Raw genomic sequence first — 23135 nt, 5'->3', positions numbered from 1 at the left:
ATTCTCTGTGTGGCAACCACTTGCGCATGCAGTGGCAAGACTTGTACATGTTGCCCACTCATCCCAGCAAGGGACCAGCTGCAAAGAATGGCATATTTGTGCTGAACCCTGCTCAAAAGAAGACTTAAACCAAGCAAAAACAGCTGTCATGTATAGTGTGCAGCGCAATGCCTTCAACCGGGAGATAGAATGTATTCAAGGCAGCTTACGGATTTCCAAAGGAAGCCCTCTGTCCAGTCTGTCCTTATCTGGATGACTGAGGAATTCTCAGGGTCAGAGGACGTCTGTCACAAGGCAACCTAAAGAAAGATGAGATCAACCCTCTTATTCTACCTGCTCAAAGCAATGCGACAACACTGCTTATCCATAACCACCATGCATTGATCCATCATCAAGGACATCATTTGACTGAGGGTGCCACAAGAGCTGCAGGACTATAGGTTATCAGTGGAAAACGGCGCATCAGCAGTATCCTCCACCAGTGCATTACCCGTAGAAAGCTAAAAGGAAAGATGGAAACACAGAATATGGCTGTCTTACCTTTGGAACACCTGAGCACTGAACCTCCTTTTACATATGAGGGGGGTGGACGTCTTCGGACCATGGGACATCACAGCTCATCGTATGAGAGGCAGTCTGGCTGAAAGTAAGTGCTGGGCTGTAATATTCGTCTGTATGAGTATCAAGCCAATGGATGCTGCATCTTTCATAAATGCCTTGTGACAGTTCTTTTCCATTAGTTAAACAAATAAGCCAGTTAAACAAATAAGGTCAGATTGTGGAACAAACTTTGTGGGAACAACTAGAGAGCTGAAAATCAAGGCTGAGTCCTGTGACAAAAAAGTCCAGCAATACCTGTCCAACAACACTTGTACCTGGGTCTTCAATCCACCACACAGCTCACACATGGGGGGCAGTTGGGAATGACTTAAAGGCATCACCAGGCAAATCCTTGATTCAATGTTCCTGAAAATGGGACCGACAAGACTCACACAAGTTCTTGTTACTCTCATGGCTGAAGTCTCAACAATTGTGATTGCTCGTCCACTTGTCCCAGTGTCAGCGGATCCAGATTCCCCTCTGATCCTGTCACCAGCAACGCTGCTCACTCAGAAGACTGGGGTGCTCTTACCTGCTCAGGGTGACTTTAGTGAAAGAGATCTGCATGCCCGACAATGGAGGCAAGTTCAATCTCTTTCCGAAGGTTTCTGGCATCGTTTGAGGAGAGTATCTCCCAACGTTACAGAATTGCAGGAAGTGGCATTATGTTAACAGCTGAATAAATACCTGGGCTGTATAATGATCTGCTTTTACGACTTCATTGCATATATTTTTAAAGTGTCTCAGCAGTGTCTTTTATCATTTGAATTCTCTAGTGCGACCTGAAAATGGTTAACACAAGAATGCTTTTCAGAGACAATTGAGTATAGGCCACACCCATTAGGCTTGGCAGGGTTAGGTCCAAAGTCCAAGTTAGGTCCGTTAATTTTTGGACGACTCAACTGGAAATGGATTACACTGAAAAGGTAAAACAAATACAATAACGTTTCATTTAACAGTTTCATAACACTGCATCTTCTTTTGTTAATCTAACAACATTGAAGTAGAAGTGAACTAAATTTAGCGTAGTAAACTTATGTCGTAGTAAACAGTGACACATGCAGTGTATCAATTGCAGGGGTGGACAGTAACGAAGTACATTTACTTGAGTACTGTACTAAAGTACATTTACTTGAGTACTGTACTAAAGTACATTTTTCGAGTATCTGTACTTTACTTGAGTGTTATTTTTTTGTGAACCTATGACTTTTACTCCACTACATTTGAAATACACATATTGTACTTTTCACTCCACTGCATTTCTATGAAGGTTCTCGTTACTTTAACGCATAGCTTTGAAGTCAGCGGACGAATTTTCTTTTCTAAAATGCGATAGGCCATATTGTGTTCATCACAGGGGAAAAACCAATCACAGTAAACTACTCAAATGCTGTCAGTCAAGTGCGTGCTGCATTTTTTGAACAACTGAACTTCGAGGTTTTACTGATGGCTACGGAAGACAAAAGGTGATAAAGATAAAGGTTCCTCACCAGAGTAGCCATTGCCATATCTTAAGTCCATGTCTGAGATTTTTGAAATCAACTGGTTTTCAAGCTAATTGCTTCCCGTATGTGTACGGAAACCAGTTGGCTTGGAAACCATTTGGGGCCTAACACTGGGTCCTGTGTGAATCCACTGCTGACGCATACTAGTAGCTGACTAGCGAAAATGCCGAGCTAACATTACTGACATTATTTCCTTTCAGAAATATATGTTTTGTTTATATGTATATTATTGACAGGTAAACACAGTAATATTTGTAAGGTCAGCGCATTCACGTAGGACCCAGTCCCAATAAGACGAGGGGGGCGGGAATCAAGCGGTGACGATGGTCATCCAGCTATTTCACATTTCAGACAATGCTATGTAGTAGAAGTAAAATGAACCTAGCCTACAACATTATGCATGTTTATCCTTTTAAGGCTAATCTGAGTTAACCTAGTGCCTGTTTAACTGAAGCTATACACTGTCTTTTATAGAGGAAGCATTTGGTTCAACTGTGTTTCTATAGGCTTTGTAGCGTATTCCACAAGCTTTTTATTCTACAGGTTCCACAAGCAAGTCCGTGCATTCAGTAGGTTGTTTCAGAGTCATTAGACTCTATAAATGCATTGTTGCAGCAATACAACAATGCGATGACATTAAAAAGAAAATGTACTTTTGAATACTTAAGTATTTTTAAAAGCAAGTACTTTTACTTGTAGTGCAGTAATATTTGACCAGGAGTATCTATACTTTGAGTTAAGTAATGGAGTTGTTTACTTTGTCCACCTCTGATCAATTGTGAGTCGACCAAGTAAAGAAAAGACTGTAAATTAACAGTCCTTTGTGTTTTCTGACAATGTATGCTGTTAGAAAAAAGAAAAAAAATCAAACAAAATCTCAAATGACTAGTAATTAGTGTCTATGCCATGACTGATTTTCACACATCAATCTGTTGTGATTTGTGTTGTGATGCTAGAATCAACTGAAACCATGGTGAAACTGTCAAAACAAACATTTCAAATCAAGTGTATATTTCAACTTTAAATATACCTAAAAACTTATAACTGAATTTAAATTATAACTGAATTTAAATCAGTGTGGAAGATGACTGAAAACACTGCTTGATATTTTACCTAAGTTGCACAACCTGTTTCAAACCTCCCCTGTAGAAGGCAGACCTCTCCTTCAGCTAAATGGTCTGAAAATGAAGCACAAACGTTGTTACTTGTGACTTACAGGTTAATAACATTGTGGCTACTGCCCAGTTTGGAGATTTGATTGAGTTTGCTTACCCTGAGAGATGGCCCTACCTCAAATGGTACTCACACTGGGGTGTATATGATGGAGATGGATATGTGATTCATTTTGCTGCTCCAGGTGAGAATACTTATCATACCCAGATAAATTAAAATATGTATTCCTGATTAGAAACTATGTTGGAAACTAGATCAAATTAGCTCTACATGAAGGCATAGTATTTGTACAAAAAACTAAAGAGTTTGTAATACATATATGAAATATTGTTCAAAGCCAGACATCACTTTCAATTACACACCATAATGAATCAGTTTCATAATTCAAGCCTTTTGGATTTGGGTGCATATTCTTTGTCAGAATTCTTTTACTGCTTCAGCTAAATTCTTTTATTGCTTCAGTTAAATTATCAGTCAGGTGCAACTTCTTAAACCATGGCTGATAGGTTAGGCACCTGGTTTAGTTCTATGATATAAAGCACCAGTGTTTTTTTCTTTTCTCACTTTACACGCCAGTGGATAACGTCCTGCTGAAGAGCAACAATAGCACAAAGTTTTTATAGATATAAAAATGTATAGTTTGCTATCATGTTGTGCTTATAAAAGAAGAAATCGTTTACATTCATGGCCGCCATTTGTAAACTACAAAGGGGTTCCAACTTGAGGCTTGTTCTCTCACATTCCAATACAGATGAAGGAGAGGTGATGAAAAGGTTCCGCAACCTCTTGAGCCTAATGCAGCTCCCATTCTTTGGAGACCTTCTTCTGGGGGAGACCAAAATACGTAGGCAGCTCCTCTCAGATGTGAAAGTGCCTCGAGGTGCTAATGTCTCAATCAGCAATAATCGTCATGCTCGCAGACCATCTGCAGAAGCTGAAATGAGACAGCGGCGTGATGCCTTACTGGACAAGGTGCTTAAGTACGATCTTCTCACACTAAACTGTGAACACTTTGCCACCTTTGTACGTTATGGTGAATCTATCTGTAATCAGGTAAGTCTGGGCAGATGAAAGATTGAACTAATGTATGTGATTATGTTGTATTATTCCACTGAATAAGAAAAAAAATGTTTGTTAAGATTTGTGGCTACATTATGCATAATTCAAATGTATTATTCATATTCTAACCCACATGTTTTAATCACATCGTTATTTACACTCATTCTTTTTAAAATAGGTTCCATTCAGAGCAAAAAATACTGAACTTAAAGAAGCAACGGAAAAGTTCAAACACCTTTCATCATAGAAATGCCAACGAATTTAGAAAAAAAAACAAACAGACAAACCCATGAATTATATTGCATATTGATTTACATGTATTATATTTGATGTACTGATATATTGGTCAACCTATTATTTCATGTAATTTTTGTAATCACAGATAACACCACCTTTGGTTGTAGCCAAAAATGAATCAGCTCACTGAACACATTCATGTTTATCACAATTCAACTTCAGTAAGCACCAATGTCAATTCAAAATGAGTTTCAATAACTAATAATTGTAGGTTAATATCCAAATCGACCTCAGTCTGGTTATCAGTTTTTAGCAGTACAGGTCTGCTACGGATTGGAATTTTTAATTTTTTTTTTTTTTGTCTTTTTGCGTTTGCTTGAGTGCAGGTAGGGGTTGAGGTTAAACCAACAATGTTATTACACCTCTCGAGTATTTGAGTCAATAAATTTAAGAGTCAACAGACAAAATGTGTTTTGTGTGCGGTATTGTTGTACAATTAATCAATAAATCAGTCAAAATCAAACGTGTCATTAAACTAATATAAAAAAAAAAAATCAATACATTAATCAAATGTCTTATACTTTCCGATTCTAAGTTAAACCGAAAAGATTTAGTGGTCATTAGACTGATCATCATGCAACAGGAGATCATTTCCGCTCATATAGCGCTGCCCACGTTTCCCGGATGTTGCCCCCAGCCTCGTTATATCCCGGATGTTCCCTCATTTCAGTAGAGGAACAAAATGGGTATGCCAGCTTCTGTTGGATGATTTAAATTCATCAGACACGTTATGTTCTCACACTTAAAATAACTAAACAGATTGCATTTTACACTCAGCTCATACTGTCAAAACAACATCCAGACGATAGATGAAATCCAGGAGGTAAGGCAAAGTAAATGTTTACAGTCGTAGCACCTCTCCTATTTAGCTAACGCTAGTTATGCTATCTAGATAGGTTAAGTGATGCTGAGCTAACTGTACATTAGCTTTAGAATTAGCTCGCTAGCTTTGTCAGCGGTGTAAACAGTAACTTAAATGTCGTCCAGTCTTGGCACAAGCACATTTGACACATATGAAGCAGTCAGTTTCGCTGATAATGTGTCGTGTTCTCCTAAATGTCTTACTCGGGTTAGCTTATTTCCCAAAGTCCCCTTCAACGTCTGGTTTCACTGTTGTCATAGTACTCGCCAAGCTAGCGTTAACGATATGTGCAGCATGTTACGCTATAGCATCTGTAAACTAGCTGTTTGAACTACCAAAAGACAATAATTTCTCAGTACAGTCGTGAGCATCTGTGACCACGGTTAACGCTATCTAACTAAACGGCCATCTATTTAAGAATAGTGTTCTTTGTGTGGCCAGGTGACTTACAAGTTTGTCAAATCGACTGTCGTTCCCCTTTAACATTTACTCTGTGTTACTATGTAAGTGACGAACTTGCTTCATAGGCAGCACTTTTTATGGTCAAGTAAATAATAATAAGAATGATAGTACTACTACTACTAACAATAATAATAATGATCATAGTTACTATTATTATTAGTAAATGTCAACTCGGTCATTTCTGTTAGCAGTAAATCTTGCTATCCTGTAAGTTTTCATGCTTGTCGTCGAAGCTTGCTGTGTAAACCTCTAGCGGAACAGCTAACGAACTCGTGTGTTGAGAAACGCATGCTTCAGTTTGACAACACAATTGCTCAATAATATGAACGGATGTATGTCCAACACTTAAAACATGGATATTATGATAGATTATTGGTTCCTTGAACAGAATTTCCCTATACGCAGAATCAGTTTTTTCAACCCTTCATAAATAGACGGTTTAGTTCATTATTAATACAGTGTCTCCAAATTTGTTAGACTTGAGTGAAGAAATGAACAGGCTTACGTTTGTGTTAGTCCATATTTGCTAAGCAGTATTATTAATGTAACATGACTATATTGTAAGGCATTTTGATTTTCTCTTTGGTTGGGCATTTTATTAGCATATCTTGGTAGAATTAAATTATATGTCCCATACCTCAGTTTAGACAGGCAGCATGGATTTCAGTGATGTATACTGAGTGTTGGGCACTTGCAGTGGCTCAAGGTCACTTAAATAAAAATGAGTTAATGTTGAAATGCATATTTACAACGCAGTGCATTCCTTTTTTGATGTGTCTAAATATATATGATGTGTATACTTGTTTCTCAGAGACGATAGTCTTTTATCTGAAGGAATCAGTCATTTACAGACAACTTAATGTACAGGCATTGTCAAGCTCCATTTATGGTCATTTTGTTTTCTAATAGAGACACGTTGGAGGTGAGTGTTGGGCAGTTGCTCAGAGAGCAGTCGAACTAACTCGGACTTCAGCTATAAGTTGTTGCCCGAGATTTCGTCATCCCTTCCCAGTCGCACCTGGCGCAGAGTGATGACCTCACAGCAGCATGCAAATGCCAACCCTCCCCTGCTCATTCCACAGAACTCTTCTGCCAACCAGGGGAGGCAGCACACGCAGTCCGGTCCGCTGGACACCTCTCCCAGCAGCTCGGGTGCCTCCACTCCTCAGAGAGGTGTAATGGGTGCTGTGTCATCTGCAGCACCAAATAGTTCTACAGCGTTGTCTTTGAACAGATCCGCCTCTGGTTCTTGTGCTAATTCAGCTTCATCACGGAGGCCCACGTCTGGCAGATTCGAACCGTGGCCCGAGGAGGCGGTAGATAACGCTTACGGATTATACTCCTTGCATCGCATGTTTGACATCGTGGGAGCCCAGCTGACGCACCGCGACGTTCGAGTCCTTTCCTTCCTGTTTGTGGATGTCATTGACGAGTATGAACGCGGAGGTATCCGGAGCGGACGGGATTTCCTTTTGGCGCTTGAGCGGCAGGGGCGCTGCGACGAAACCAACTTCAGACACGTCCTCCAACTCCTGCGCATCATCACCCGTCATGACCTGCTGCCCTATGTCACACTCAGGAAGAGACAGACTGGTAAAACTCACACTCATCACACGCATATACGGTTAAATGATCTTCGATCAGAGAGTACCAACGCAAAGTCAAGACATTGTCATAGGAAATGCATGTGTGTAGTTACAAAGACATATGTGTGTCAACTTACAGTTTGCCCAGATCCAGTGGATAAATATCTGGAGGAGACGTCTGTGCGCTATGTTTCTCCCAGAGGAAACGGAGAGAGCCGACAAGGCACAGTTCACAGAAGAACAGGTTTGTGCTCGCGCCGTTCAGTATGCATTCCTCTTTTAACAGTTTGCAGTTATTTTGAAAAGTCCGTCATAGAGTTCTGTGTTTTGTCTGTGTCAAACCCTTACCAGACTGCTTCTTTCATTGACTCAGGTCCTCAACCCCTGATTTGCTGCTCTCCATCAGGAGCCCAGGTATGCCCCCCACGTGCCAAGCCTTCCCCTCCTGTGCCGAGCAGGAAAAGGAAGAGAGCCCACACCACAGCTGAATGTAGAGAGAAGCAAACCTGTGGTAAGAGTGCAGACTTGTTATCATATGAGAATTTATGCATTGTCAGGAGTGCAAAAATGGTGTGTCGTGGACTTTCTCCAGTGAATGATTTTTTTTTAATTATTATTCTTATTATTTTGTTGGCGCAGGCCCTCATGTTATGTATTTTTTACATTTTACATTTTCGGTCAAACATGCATTCACCCTCTTCTCTCCTTTTTTTTCCCCCCCTCTTTGTTTTTTGCTTCTTGTTTACCTATTCAAAACTATCCCCCAGACATTCGCCTGCGTGTGCGTGCTGAGTACTGCCAACACGAATCAGCGCTGCAAGGCAATGTCTTCTCTAATAAGCAGGAGGTGCTGGAAAGACAGTTTGAACGCTTCAACCAGGCCAACACCATCCTCAAGTCCCGCGACCTAGGCTCCATCATCTGTGACATCAAGTTCTCTGAGCTTACTTACCTGGATGCCTTCTGGAGAGACTACATCAATGGCTCCCTGTTGGAAGCACTGAAGGGTGTCTTCATCACAGACTCGCTAAAGCAGGCCGTGGGACATGAGGCCATCAAACTGTTGGTCAATGTGGATGAAGAGGACTACCAGGCGGGCCGACGCAAACTGCTGCGGAACCTGGTTGCAGGAGGAGCTACGACAACAGGCAGCACCAGAGAGACTGCGTCCTAGTGGGGCACAAACTGACGCGAGCGATGGTGAGCAGAAGTAGACCCGGCAAAGAGTGTTTCAACTTGGCGGAAGGGTTAGTGTACAGTGACTACCCAGAGAGGTTTTTGTATGCAGAGCAGTGCCACGGAGACTGTTAAATGGATGATTTTCAGTGAGATGAGAAGTAGTACGCTACAATCGCCATTGCTCCCTGAACATGGATGTAGAGAAAGGGAAACAGTAATGGGAAGATTAAATTTCTGTCATTCTCCCTCTCCTCTGCTCTCTCACTCTCTTTTTGTCTTTTCGTTTTAAACCTTTGTATTTCAAGATATATGTACAAATAAATGAAGGTAGAAATGTTGAACAAAGAAGGCATTTTGGTTTTTTGGCTTTTTTTTTTTTTTTTTTTTGTCTTTGGTGGGCAACACTAATGTTTAACTTGTGAATTCTGAAGTTTTGTTTTGTTATTTTATTTTTTGTTTTGTGGGTTTCTGTCAAGTATTGCACAACCGTTTGCTCTTAGGACTGTCAATTTGTTTGCCACTGTCAAAGCTGATCTGTTCTGTTGGTATACATTGTTCAAGTGGGGATACTGCTCAGACAATTTGGATTTTATGTGCTTAAGCTGAATTACTTTGAATGCATCCGCATACACAACAACTTCAAAAACTTCACATTTGGTGAACAGATCCCGGGCTTCTCTTGTTTTGTTTGGTCCAAATAAGCGATCACCAAGTTAACACCATGCTTTGTGCATATATTCTGAAAAGATCTTCAGGTGGGGATATTTATTAATATTATTATTATTACTGTTACTTTACAAACAAGCATACAGATGAACATCTTAGTTGGTGCTGTTCTTTCGATATTGAGGACACATGAGTCCTTCTGCAGTTTTCTGCCTTTCTTGTTTATGGAATGAAAGGTGTCTGATCTTGCTTTGTGGTACAATGCAGGAGCTAAATGAATCTGTTTTTGTGGGTAGAATGTTTTCAAGATGATACTACAGAAAGTGTTTAATGGTGCTGCATGTCCTAGTTATGTCTTTTTGTTTTAGCGTGGGGAAAAACTGCACAAACGCTATTAGAATTATTGTAGTCGACACATCTGAGGAACTGAGAAATTCAAGTCTAATTAATCTAAATTCAAAAATCACACAGTCGGAGTGCAAAATATTCAGCCACTTCCAGAATTTTGAACTGGATGTAAAAGATCTTGATGGATAGTTTAAACTTAGCTTTTGGACCAAAATTGTCATGAGCATATGTATTTGTTACACATTGGGTTCCTTTTTTTTTTTGGCTTCATTTGTTTGTGGACTGATCTTGTTTCATTTTTGAAAGTCTCCGGTTTGTTGCATAGCTGTGAGCATACGTGTGGCAGGTTTGTGCTTCTGTTGTAACTGCCTGTAATGGACTGGTTTGCATGTGCTTGCTTGAGATGGGCTTTGAATCCGAATTTTTTTTTTTAAAGACGTGCTTTGATACTGAATATTATTTTGAGCAGCTTGTTATTGCAGTTGTTTCAACTGTGGCATTGAATGGAAAGAGTTGTTTTTTTTTTTTGTTTTTTTTTTGTTTTTTTGAAGTAGGTCTGAGATTGGCTTGAAGCGCTTATACACTCCAGTTTCCCTGTCAGATTCTCATCAGCCATTTTACAAAGTTCACTCATATACTGTATATTTATATCCCTCACGCTGAACAAATGAAGGAGTTGTGAATATTTTGCCCATATAGACTATACAATTGATTTTGTCCATCGGATATTGCCCCAAGCATATCAAGGAACTGTGCTTTGTATGGTATGTTTTCACACATTATAATTGCGTTTTGTTTGCATCTCTGCCTCTGACAATTTTCCTGTGTTACAGTTAATCTGCTTAAACTTATATTTATTTGAAATTTATAGACCGGTATTTTATCTTCACGCAGAGCAAGTAATACTGTGCTTCACGGTTTTTGTTTGTTTGTTTGTTTGTTTGTTTTTATGGGTATACTGTGTAGCACACATTTTGCAGTAAATTGGTGAAATTATGGTTTTGCAAAAAAAAGCAATCACATTGAGAAGCTCATTCTTTTGTCAGAAACTGAAATAGTTTTAAATACCAAAGCTTTTTCCACTCAGTGTCTCTGTTCTCTCCCCTCTCCCTCCTTTTACTGCTTTCTTCCTATCTCTCTGTTCAGTTTACCTGCTTGAATACAACCACAGCTGTCTAGCAGAGAAAAAAAAAGAGAAAACAAACAAACAAGAAAAACTTTGAAATTGGTAACCAGTTTTGTAGTTGATCTTTTAGTGGTACTGATCTACAGAAAAGATAGCCACAGATCAATACTACTCTGACCATCACCATGAAAGACGTTTCAGATGTTTTCCTAATGGAATTGAACAAAGTTACAAAATGGTATCTATTATATAGGTTGTATGTTCAATTTATTGTGTTCTGTTGTCTGTCTTTATAACTTGCATGTATATGATGTTGATCCCCAAAACATCACACAGTTAAATATGAACTGTGTTCTGTAGATTTGAAATATCCTAGACATTTCTAACCTTTTTTATGCATTTGTTTTTCATAGAGAAAGTAACTGAGACTTCTTTTTGGAGAGATGAAACATGTTTTCTCAAATCAACACACTAGAGCAGATGGGAACGGAGCACTTTATTTTTTACTCTTTCAAATATTTCAACAGTAGTGACCGTGAATAGTCATGTCCATCAGTCTGTAACTGAGGAAAAATGTCAAGCAACATAATTCAGATGATGCATTATGACTATTTGATTTTTGAATTATTTTATTTGTTGACCATGACAGCGATTGTGTTTAAGTGAATATTTACATGCATAATTGTAGACTTGTACATTCAATGTCTGTACAAATCAATAAAACAAATATTAAAAAAAAAAAGAAATTCAAGTCAGTGTTCATTTTACATCGTTTTAAGAGGGGAGGTATCATTCTTTATGATTAATTTATTGATGTTAATGTTATTCAGTGTGGTAGAGAGAAGCATCAAACAGTGCTGTCTTTTTCTCTACAATGTAAACAGTGATGTCAGCTAAAACCAGCCCTCTACTTTAATTCTAACAACTATGTAAAATATCCCTGTGTTTAATTTTGTTTGACTTTTCTTTTGCGATACAACACCTTACACAGAGCCCTGCACGTGAATGTAAAGAGAGAGAAGACAGCAGTGATGAAACATAGAAGAACAGCTATGACATCCACATTGAAGTAGGCATACCATGGCATCTTGTAGGATTCTGTGCGTAGGTGTGCTGCTCCTTTATGCCTCATGACAAACTCCACCCAAAAGACCGCGCTATCCATGGGCTTGAGAGGTGTGTCATGGTGAAGCCGAGATAATCTGGCCATATTTTCCCTATAGGGTTGTTTATCATCTAGGATGTCCTTCAGAGCTTGTGTTAGGGTGTCCACCTCCAAGTCTGTGACATCTAGGACTTTGGCCACACCTCTAGCTTTTAGTCGAACCATGTTATCAAACTGATCAAAGATAAGTGGAAGGCCCAGTACTGGAACTCCATGGTATATGGCCTCATAAATACCATTAGTGCCGCCATGTGTGACAAAAGCTCGTGTTTTTGGGTGGCCCAGGAGATCATTCTGAGGCAGCCAATCCACCAACAGTGTGTTGTTACCCAAAGTTGATGGCTTTGCGCCAAGGTGCCTCCACACCACTTTTTGTGGCAAACGAGCAAAGGCAGAGGCAATTATTTCTGATATATCCGGCCCTAGGCTGCCCAGCAAAGTGCCCAAAGACATGATAACTACCCCATGATCTCCAGAGCTTTGCACAAACTGCTCCAGGTCAGCAGGTAAGGGCTTGGAGGGTTTACACTGGAATCCCCCTATGTAGACAACGTTGGGCATTGTAGGTCTTGGGAACTCAAACACGAAATCGACTCGCATGAGCCACAGGTCAGCGCCTTGAATGAGGGAGTAGACATTTGTATTTGGGTCAATGAATTTGCTGCATGCACCCTGGTAAAGGGGTCTTGTGATCCCATGATCAATGTACAGGCCAATTCCATAATGCAAGAAGTTTTTCAGTTTCTCCAAAAAACTCATTTTGTCAGAGACATGGGAACCAATAGTTGGGATGTAAGAAAGAGGTGATGGTGCAATGGCAAAGTGTCCCTCTGCATTAGTTATCCAACGAACATTGAACACCATTGGCAGACCCAAATAGCGTCCCAACACAACTCCACCTGCAAAGCCAGGGTCTGTCAAAATCAAGTCATAGTGCTCGGCTCTGAGTGTTTCCACCAATTTTTGGTCCTCTAGAATGAGCTGTACCATCTCTGCACTTGCCCTATGAGCCTCTTCCAGCATGCTGAGTGTCTCTTTTTGCAGTGCAATGAAAGACCAAATAGAGCCCTTTCCTCTCCGTATATCAATGTTCCTTTTCAAGAAGGATGACATGTACTTGGGATCCTCCAGGCTGTTGGCATGAGGGACAGAGATAGTGATTGAAGAGAAGTGAGGAGCACTCTCGGGCACATACCAGCTGGTAGACGATCGCACAACCGTCAGCTTGTGACCACGCTGGTATAGTTCCTTTAGTAGAATGTCCATGTTGAGCCAATGGCTTCCATCCACTGGGTACACTAAGATCTTGCCAGCATTACAGCACACTGGAGAGCTCCATAGGAAGGCCACCAGGAAGAGGAGGACAGCTTGTTGAAGGGGACTAGTCATTGATGGTCTTTTCCACCTTGTCTCTCTGAAGGTGAAACAGAGGTTGATTAGTTAGCAGGTTTCTCAGGTTTTAAATTCAGATGTAACTATAATCTTACACATTCATTCATCTTCCAAGCTGCTTATCCTAATTAGGGTCGCGGGATGCTGGAGCTTATCCCCCGAAAGGCGAGGAAATACCCTGGACAGGTCGCCAGTCCATCGCGGGGCTAGTTGGTTGTTCCCACATTAAAAAGTAGCAAAACGCACCAATGGTTCCAAGATTTGTTTTAAGTTACTGCGTGACACTATTTCTCAATAGCACAAGGGTTAAAATTTCCCTGTGTTGTAGGTTTAAGTGGAAGAGGAGTGGGCGTCTTTTGACAGTCTTTTGGAAAAAAAGTGGTGTGTTAAGACCTAAGTTATGGAGTTTGGAAACTAGTTTGTTGGGAATATCTACCAAACAAGTACCAAGCACTTTCGAAACTAATTAGAAATTTAAACGAAATCTGTTAGGTTCTCTTTATGAAAACTTCCCGGGAGAAAGTGTGCATTGACAGTCTTTAAGGTGTTTTTTGGATGAATTCTGGAGATAGATACAACTACGAAATTTCACCTAGTCAAGGCAAGAGTGCATTTGCTGGCAAGTTACATGTAGTTTAGCCAAGTAACATACCTAGTGGATCTGCAGTGGAAGCTAAAATATCTGGGATGGAGTCGGTGGCTTGTTCACATCTCAACAAAACATCCAGAATGCATGTTCAGCTACCAGAACGGTGGGGGAACCCCTGGCTGTGTTTGTTGGATATTGCTATTCAAAACACTGTTGACAGCTGACATGAGTGAGGCTGTGTGAGGAATCAGTCTGCGCTGTGTCAAAGCAGTGAAGATGCAGTAGGGGTTGAACTTTTGTCCTTGATGGTTAAAGAAGAGGTTGTTATATTTTGTGTTCTCAGGTGAAGGAACTTTTTTTGTTTGAAGAACAGACATTTTTTGTTTCGTAAAAGAGTTTATGTTGTATATTTTGTACTGTTCAAGCTCAAGCCATGCTTTTTGTATTCCTTACATTTTCATGGAATGTTCTGACTGTTTTTGCTTCTTCAAAATTCTGAATGTTTAAACAGTTCTTTGTACCAGCGTTCTTTGGAAATCAGTTTAGGTTAGTCTGATCACCTGTTATTAACAGTTGTTTATATAATACAGGAATATTCAATGGATAAGGTGGATAAGTGTAAATCTGCTTACTGTTCGATGTTGCTGCAGAGAAATCTTTCTCAAGACACGTGAGCTTATAACAAGTTTCAAATTGTTTTCTCTTTGTTTTGTAAGATTATAGTGACATCTGAACAGACATGGTTCAGGATAAGAGAACTGTTTAACCTGATGGTCTTATTACCATAGATACAAAGAAAGCTTCACACCTCTGGCGCCACGTTACAGTTGGAGCCAAGAGCAATTGATTAAGGCAAAATACAACCGGTAATGGGCAAATGGCAGTCATCACAGACAGAAGGGACTTTAGCATTAACACCTAGATTCTGATTTGCATCAAGCAACGTTGTACACCTATTGTCTGTTTGCTTCATGGTATAAAAGGCTGATCATGGTAACAGTTCTCTGAGTTAAGCTTCGGTGCATGCAGACGTGCTGCCGGATTCCACCACCACCAAATAAAGCTTTTCTCCAAGCGCGCTTTTGCTCCGGTTCGTTTACTTGTAAAATCACAAGAAAATCCAACAGTTTCATTTTCACTCAATCATTAATTTTAAGGCTATATTAGCTCCTTGCTTTGCTTCCCAAAGCAAAAAGTGATAAATATTTATACAGGAAGAATATAGTATAAATTTTGAAAAAAAAAAAATCCAAATTAAAGTCCTGCAACATGAGAGCTTGCTAATAATAAGACTGAAATGGTGTTTCAGCATAACAAACAAACAAAAACAATTATTTTGATAGTAGGAGAGATCATTGTACTCTATCACAAGGAGTTATAAAAACTATAAAGAACTAACAGGCTGTTCCTCTTTGACCATTTATGGAAGTGTCCCTACAATAAAAGAATTATACTACTGATGATGATAATAAAACAACGTTGTATGGTCTGTGTATTTAGTTCCACTGCTCTTTCACTTACTATCATTAAAAAAACTTTCCATACATTTGAACTTTGGCTATACCCTCCTTCCAGTGAAAACAAAAATCAGATAATGTCAGGAAACCTTTGCATACCATATTCCTAAAGCATAAATGCAAACACACACATACAGGCAGATCAAATTAAATATTGTACCTGTTTGAAGTGGGTACACTGTGTTCCAGCTTTGTCCGATCCAGAGGCTGGTAAAGAAGTGGACTGAGCTGTCCTGTGAGACAATCCACCAAGAGCTAATCTCTCCAACTCTCCTGGCATGTGTGAGCATAGGTCATTTGTTCAGGGAGAGCTATGGGTTGTGAGCATGTTGTGAGGGTGTGCACGTGTTACTGTTTGCAAATGTGAGTGTGTGTGTGTTTGTGTGTATGTGTGTGTGTATGTGTGTGCCTGAGAGAGAGAAAGAGAGGAGAGTGAGATTAGGAACAGATGTAATAAAGTGAACAACAGAACAGGTCTACACTTACTTAAGAGGACGATGGGGCCGAAAAAACCTCATGAACTTTGATCAAGATCTTTACCTCCTCCACCTTTTTATATGGCAGCCAAGGGAGAGGGGTCTTGATCTGGAGCATGTGTTCAGCAATTCCAGCCAGAGAGAAAAAAAAGAAAGGAAAAAAGATTATGTTGGGGTGTTAGGCACAAGGCATTCCATACAAGTCATGTTTCTCACTGAAGTTTAATACAAAACAGTGAAATCAGATCAAATCCTATCAAATCAAATCAAATCCTATTACTGCGTAGATGTTTTGCTAATACTTAGAAAAAGCGAGGAATATCTCAAAGGTTAAGGCAGTTAAACGTCACTATCACTCTGACCTTGAACAACATTATTTAACTCAAATCACCCCCTTGACCATGTGAGGAGGGGAACTTTGACTACTGAGCCAGTCAATCTCTCAACAAATGCGTGTCCAAAGTATATGTGTGGATGCTGACTTATAGTGTTGGGGTAGTTACTCAGAGTAATTAGTTGCAAGTTACCAATTACTTCTTTAAATTGTAATGGGATCACTTTACTGGTTACTCCTTTTGAAAAGTAATTACACTACTAATTACTTTACTTTTGAGTTACTCTCTATAACTACAAATTCCCCTATTTACCACGTAAAAAGTCAAGGACAAACGTCATGGTCCTTCCGTTACTTTATTTTCAATGCAATAGTTTCGTCGTGCTTAACAGCACCCCTTATGCCGGGGTCAGACTACACGATATTTTTCTTTCACGGTGGTCAGCACATCAGATTAGGCAATCTTAAGCCGTTTTCACATATGCACTACAGACTATAACTGCAGAATCAGGTTCGCATTATGTCAGATGTTGCCCTTTCACACATGCAGCACACAGCAGCAGATAGTCCGAGTCAGACGCTTTCACACATAAGCCCCTTTCACACATACACTGCAACCCTAAAATAATCAGGATTCTAACCGGAGGGGCTGTATGTGTGAACAAAAATGTCCAACTCAGGCGATTCAGATTCTAAATGGACTTTATTCTACCAGCGCCCCAGTACAAACTCTGTTTTCTCTTTGTTTGGGTCCATGTGTGAATAGAGTGGTTTATACTCTGGAGTATGCACAGCGAGCAAGTAGGCGTGTTGATGCCGTTTCTAACATGTGACTGGTGCGAAACTGGAAGAATACAAACATCTGAGGGTGAAGAAGAAGGGTATTTTACATGAGGACGCCACCGAAAATGTCTACCTGGAGAGACGACGAGATTCAGGAATTTCTATTGCTCAGGGCCAATAGCTGAAATCATCAGACAAAAGCCCGTAGCCTCGTCCGCTTTTTTCGATTAGTTGTAAACAAAACACTGCGATTTTTGCAGAGTACTTTTTTGCATCACGTCCTGCCTCCTGTACGCTCTACCCAGGTGCCACCCCCCACCTAAACCAAATGGACTAGGACTAGGACTTGACTAGACAGGAAAATATTTAAAAAATTCTGACGTGCCAGACTTTTCGTATCGTGTGTTGTATTTAATTGTTGGGTGTTGTAGGGCATCCCAGATGACGCATCACACTACAAGGGGTAGAGACGCCTGTTCGTCGTTCTTGATGTTCATATTCAGGCCCGACACTGGAAGTCATGTCAAAATCGTGTCAAAATCGGGCTGGAATCATGTAGTCTGAATCCAGCATTAGCTGCTCTAAAATAACTGTACAGCATGGCCTTATTCATGAGTTCACATTTTCGACCAGTGACAATCAATAGAAATACATGAGCAGCCATCTAATGATAACTATAGTGTAGTTACATTAATTGGGATGTTGTCATTTAGCTTCAATGGTTAACTACCAGTAGTTTCTGAGTTAGCTAGTAATATATTTTGGTATCATCATCAGCTGACAGCTACATTAACTGTATTTTGAGATTAAAAGTAACATTAAGGCTCTCCAAATTATTGTGCTGGTTGGCTACACCGCATTTTCAGGTTTTCTCAAATGTAGCAGACCTTGCTAGCTAATTAACTAACCAGTTGTCAGTCTTATCCCATTTAATGCCGGGATCAGACTACACAATATTTTTGTTTTTCACGATGGCCACCATGTCAGATTAGGCAATGATAGTGCCATAAACTCTCGCCATGTCTTGGCCGGGAGACTGGCAACACTACAAGTCCCCGATTAATTATCGTATGCTGCCTTTCATGACCTTGCGCGGGTTGATATGTCGTCGGAGAGGACGACTGTCATTCATCCTTTTGGTCAGTGTCAAGGTACACATCGTAGGCAATGTCAGACTAGACAGGAGAACACAAAAAAATTCTGACATGACAGACTTTTCATGTCAGGTGTTGTGGGGCATCCCAGATGACGCATCACTCTTCTGAGATTATGGCTGTGTCCGAAATGGCATACTAGTGTACTGCATACTGGCCCAGTATACACTGTATACTGCACACTACTGCACACGCTAGTATACAGTATGGTACGCAATTATGAGAATGTGTAGTGTACTACACGTTTGCTATCGGTTGGGCTATCTGTTCTGTTAAAATCGAACAACACACGACTACCACAAATATCTATCAAAAGTAGCCCTATAAGAAAGCGTATGAAGACTTATCACACCAAAATATGCAACTGATACATTTATATTCGGAACTGCAGCTGCAGTTGAAGTTGTAGCCGCTTCTGCCGCTGCCCGCCATGTTTTTTTAATTTTCTGACAGTTGGAAAGTAGTACATTATCCGGGTAACTGTCGTGTGCTGCAAAATTTTTATTTTTCATGTACTGCATACTACTTACTACTTTTACATCAAGATCAATATGCGAGTAGTATGTAGCATGCCATTTCGGACACAGCCTATGTCACTCTACAAGGGGTCAAGACACCCGTTCGTTGTTCCTGATGTTCATATTCAGGCCAGACGCTGGAAGTTTGTCTGTGACTACAAAATCATGACAAAATTGGGCTGAAATTGTGTAGTCTGAACCAGGCATAATGGGAGCAATCTCTCATTAGTGACAGCAGGCAGTCATATTATAGAGACACACAATTATAGTGAACAGGTGTGTGCCGCGTCATAGCTGCTTCTATAATCATGCACTTTAACATCACTGGAACGCTGTATTGACCAGTTAGCATCCATCCCTTTTATAAGTTAAATTGAAATATTCAGCACTAAAAACATTCTATTGAAAAGGCGTGTGTAACGCAGTAAAGGACATTTTAATCATCCAGTAACTGTAATGCTTTACTTTACTTCGTTATGGGGGAAAGTAATATAATTATAGTAACACGTTACTTTGTACGAGAACTGAAGAGAAAACTGAAACTCTCTGCGAATTTACTACTCATTCGCCAAGGGCTTATCTGAGTTCACACAATCTGCCAGCAGTCTGTTTAGTTTAGGGACTGAGGGATGACTGCTCAGTTTAGGTCAGGGGCTGAGGGAATAACCTATCCAGTTTAACTTGTCGTACCAATGGTATAAGGAAATTCTGGTTAATGGTTCACTGAGAATATTAGACTTATTACTAATATCACTTAGCTGTGACCATAACCTTATTTCAGAGCCTGAGCCCAGTGAAATTACAGTTATTCCGAAAAACTCTAAAACTCTAGAGTTTAAAACTCTATCCTCTAGCTGACTAAGTTCCTGTATGAATAAACAACAACGTGAGTATGAGGTATTACTCAAGAACAAGAAGAGAAAGCCCAGCCACGCTCAGGTATGAGAGGCCGGAGTTGCTGAGGTTGGCAGCAGGAGACCACAAGCAAGACTTTGTGTCGGTGCCGGGTCTTGCCGGGTCCCTCCGAAGGGGTGAGGCTGGCTGCTGATTCTTCACAGAGATGAGCAGGATGGAACGGACGGACTACGTTATGGTTGACGCAGTCAGAGCTCAACTGATACATGAGTCTCATTATTTAATGTTATCATTTTAACGAATGAAACTTGATGTCATCAACTAATTACAAAAAAGTTCATAAAAGTGTATAGGAAGAGCAGCATTCAGAGATTTTGGATATTGTATTGATTATAATCAGTGTGACTGTGCCACAAACTTTGCAGGCAAGCCACTGTTTCCATTACAGTGTTACATTTGTGTACCTAGATTTTATTTTATTTTTTGTTAGTGTGTAATATATGAAAGAGAAGGAGCAGTAATATTAGCACCCATTATTTAAGGGATGAACATAGAATTTAATAGGATGTTTATTGTTTTATTACATGAAAAACAAGGAACACAAGGGAAATTACAATGAGCATTAGCAGTAAGTGAAATTAGGCAGCAGTTTGTTTTATCTGAAGAACATTGCACTCATTACTTTCCACTTAGTTTTTAGTCAGTAACTATGTAGACACTACCTGCTGGTGTTCTCAGCTCTTTTAAGCCGCATGCTTATTGCTCAAGGAAGATTATTACAGCTTTGTGTACAGGCATTCATTCTTCATTTTAATCCTTTTCTTTGCAAACTCATCACCTCTCTTTGGGATTTTCATTCTAGGCAGCTCCTTAGATGTGGGAGTGGGTGCAGTGCCTGCTAGCTTTAGTGCAGTGCATGTCAGGGTTCACATGCATGGTTAAGGCAACTTTTGGTGGTGTGAATAAATCAGATGGCATGGTACCTCGCCTTCACTCCTCCTCTGTATCCCTCTGTATCCCTTACTTGCTGTCTCTCCTAAGAGAAAAAAGAAAAGCATCCCTGGCCAATCCTGTTAAAACTGCTATGTCGACACTACTGAATACAGAAATGTATGTGTATCACAGTGCAGTTTCTGATGCAGTCATTATCAATACACTCAGATTAAGCTGTGCTTTTGTGTCTGTTTACAAACCTAAACCCCCCCCCCCCCCCCCCCCCACATACACACTCACACACACACACACATACACACTTCGGTATTGTGGAAATTATTTAGGTAAGTAGTTTCACTGCTCACATCGCATTTCACTGAAAACCAAATTTCTTGCAGTTCAATATGCTGCCAGAAGAGGGCCCTGATTTCAGATATCTGCAGCATTTTCCCCCCTCAGAATATAAGAGAGTGAGCATCTATTTGCTATGGCTGTCAAGCACTCTGACATCTATGCCAACACACACTTATTTTGAAATTTAGCTTCAACTCCTCATTCTCTAAATCATTCACAATAATCAAAGAGTCCCCTGAGGTTTATGCATTTAGAGAATACAATTCAAATACTCTACAGTCACAAAATTGTCAGCTAAATAAATATCATCTTCTGTGGTCAGCATAAGTACTGCAGATGAACTAATTCAGCTTTATGAAGATGAAGGTCGTTATCTCGTTCGACTCCATCTTCCCACTCCTGTTTCCTCTCACAAATCCTGTGGAGTGAGTTATGTTTTATTAATGGGCGAGAGGCCTGCGGATGGCATGAACACTCTCCTCATAATTAATGCTCAGCAGTAAGGAAACCTGCATGGTGAGAGAGAGAAAGAGAGGATAGATGAATGAATAGCAGATTGATGAGACAAGGGAGAGCTGACATTCACATGGTAATTTCTCTGTAGATCATCATACTGCTGTCCCAAAGCCCTGCTTCTGTTCCTTACTTTTGTGTCAGCGTTTGCGATGTGAATACAAAATTTCGGTCATATTATTTGCAGAAAGCAAAAGTATATTTATTTGGATGGGGAAAAAATATGAATGAAGTTTATTCTGGTAGCATGACAATAACTTATTATCTGTCTTTGAGAAACGGAGGTGTCGACATAAACACTGTAACTTGCTATGGTGGACAACACAAGCTCTGAAACATTTTGCAGTGTAACAACGAAAATGATAGCCTGCAACAACCACCCCCACCATCATCATCATCATCATCATCATCATCATCCTCATCATCATCATCTTCAGCAGCAGCAGCAGCAGCAGCAGCACAACTATCAGCGGCATGAGCAGCTGCAGCATTTCCATCACCAAAAATAAATTATTAAATTCATATTTGCGATAATATATCACTGTCACGATAATCATCATCTCAAAACAGCTCAAGATTTCTCCACATTTTGTATTTCCCGTCATTTATGTGACTCTAATGTTCAGTTTCTCTACAAACACATCACTGTATCCCGATGCGTATAGTGCCCTAATGTGATTGCACGGGCGAGGAAGAGGAGGGGTTGCAGTGAGGAAAAAACGATAGAGAGACGCGGCGGCATCCATTCACCCCTCCCCCCCTCCTCCCCGTCGCAGAGCGCAGCCCTGTTTGGATGCTGCCATCATCACCGTGGGGTGAGAGCGCTCTGCGAGTCAAACGCTCTTCCAGCATGTAGACCCACATCTCGCATCACCCATCTGGGTTTGTACCATTTGATCAAATATCGATAGTCACAACAATATAAACATTAGTATGACAACAAAGACCCTTATGTTCCCGACAAGAAAAAAAAAAACGTCTGTTGCATTTGTAACCGACTAATTTATGCGGACATGTTAATATCTCATCTGCATCAGTCAATTTTCCTCCGCATAAGATGAATTCCACACAGTCATCTGCTCAGCTGGAGAGCCTGCAGTTTATTGTGGACAGCATCAACCTTTGGAATACCGTAAAGGTCGACTACTGTTACAAACGGTTTTTTCCTGTGCTGGATTTGTACTAAGGATAAATCTCGGGATTTTCTGCTGATTTTCAACCTCCCCGTTGAATGTCCTTGAAGTATGGCCTGCATGGTGAGTTGTTACATTTAATATTCATAAATGACTGCACATCCAAACAGTGTCTATTATTCCAGTTTGTCAGTAGCTCAGATTTATTACGACTATGAGGTATCTTTAATAGACTATCTGAACTGTTTTGCGCCATTAAATACAGTAAACGTGTTGAAAAAGCTAGGCTACACGGTTACCACCGTTAATAAGCCGTGGCTATGGACATTGTTGCGAGTATAATTATAACTTAATCAAGTCTAATGCCATAACAATAATTATTTCATTACCAAAAATATTACTTTTACTATTTGGGGGTGTTGTTTATCGTTAATTATGAAGACATTACGCTAAGATGCATCCACCTAATGATGCCCATAAAATTATGATTATGAGGGTTCCTGTATTTATATGTATACAAGCAAATAGCATGTTTTATTTCTAATAGTTCATATCA

The 23135-nt window shown here is 40.1% G+C and overlaps 3 protein-coding genes across 3 annotated transcripts; 2 read left to right on the top strand and 1 right to left on the bottom strand.

Annotated features, from left to right (window-relative positions):
- The first annotated feature begins 1508 nt into the window (after positions 1-1508).
- On the top strand, positions 1509-4584 carry LOC115821327 (phospholipase A and acyltransferase 3-like). The gene is made up of 4 exons (XM_030785152.1): positions 1509-1526; positions 3324-3462; positions 4030-4331; positions 4516-4584. The coding sequence occupies exons 1-4, from the start codon at positions 1509-1511 to the stop codon at positions 4582-4584; spliced, it is 528 nt and encodes a 175-aa protein (XP_030641012.1).
- Positions 4585-5409: 825 nt separating this feature from the next.
- dedd (death effector domain containing) lies at positions 5410-9013 on the top strand. The gene is made up of 5 exons (XM_030784656.1): positions 5410-5457; positions 6868-7551; positions 7684-7788; positions 7918-8055; positions 8312-9013. Exons 2-5 carry the CDS (start codon positions 6990-6992, stop codon positions 8716-8718), a joined length of 1212 nt encoding a protein of 403 aa, XP_030640516.1. The 5' UTR covers positions 5410-5457; positions 6868-6989; the 3' UTR covers positions 8719-9013.
- A 2622-nt stretch (positions 9014-11635) lies between these two features.
- LOC115820266 (UDP-glucuronosyltransferase 2A1) lies at positions 11636-15790 on the bottom strand. The gene is made up of 2 exons (XM_075353602.1): positions 15687-15790; positions 11636-13442 (listed from the first exon to the last, which is right to left on the bottom strand). The coding sequence occupies exon 2, from the start codon at positions 13415-13417 to the stop codon at positions 11810-11812; it is 1608 nt and encodes a 535-aa protein (XP_075209717.1). The 5' UTR covers positions 13418-13442; positions 15687-15790; the 3' UTR covers positions 11636-11809.
- Positions 15791-23135: the final 7345 nt, after the last annotated feature.

Source organism: Chanos chanos, chromosome 9 (assembly GCF_902362185.1).
Source record: "Chanos chanos chromosome 9, fChaCha1.1, whole genome shotgun sequence".
Classification (NCBI taxonomy): Eukaryota; Metazoa; Chordata; class Actinopteri; order Gonorynchiformes; family Chanidae; genus Chanos; species Chanos chanos.
Note: the sequence above shows the minus strand (reverse complement) of the source record. Positions and strands in the feature narration are given on the sequence as shown.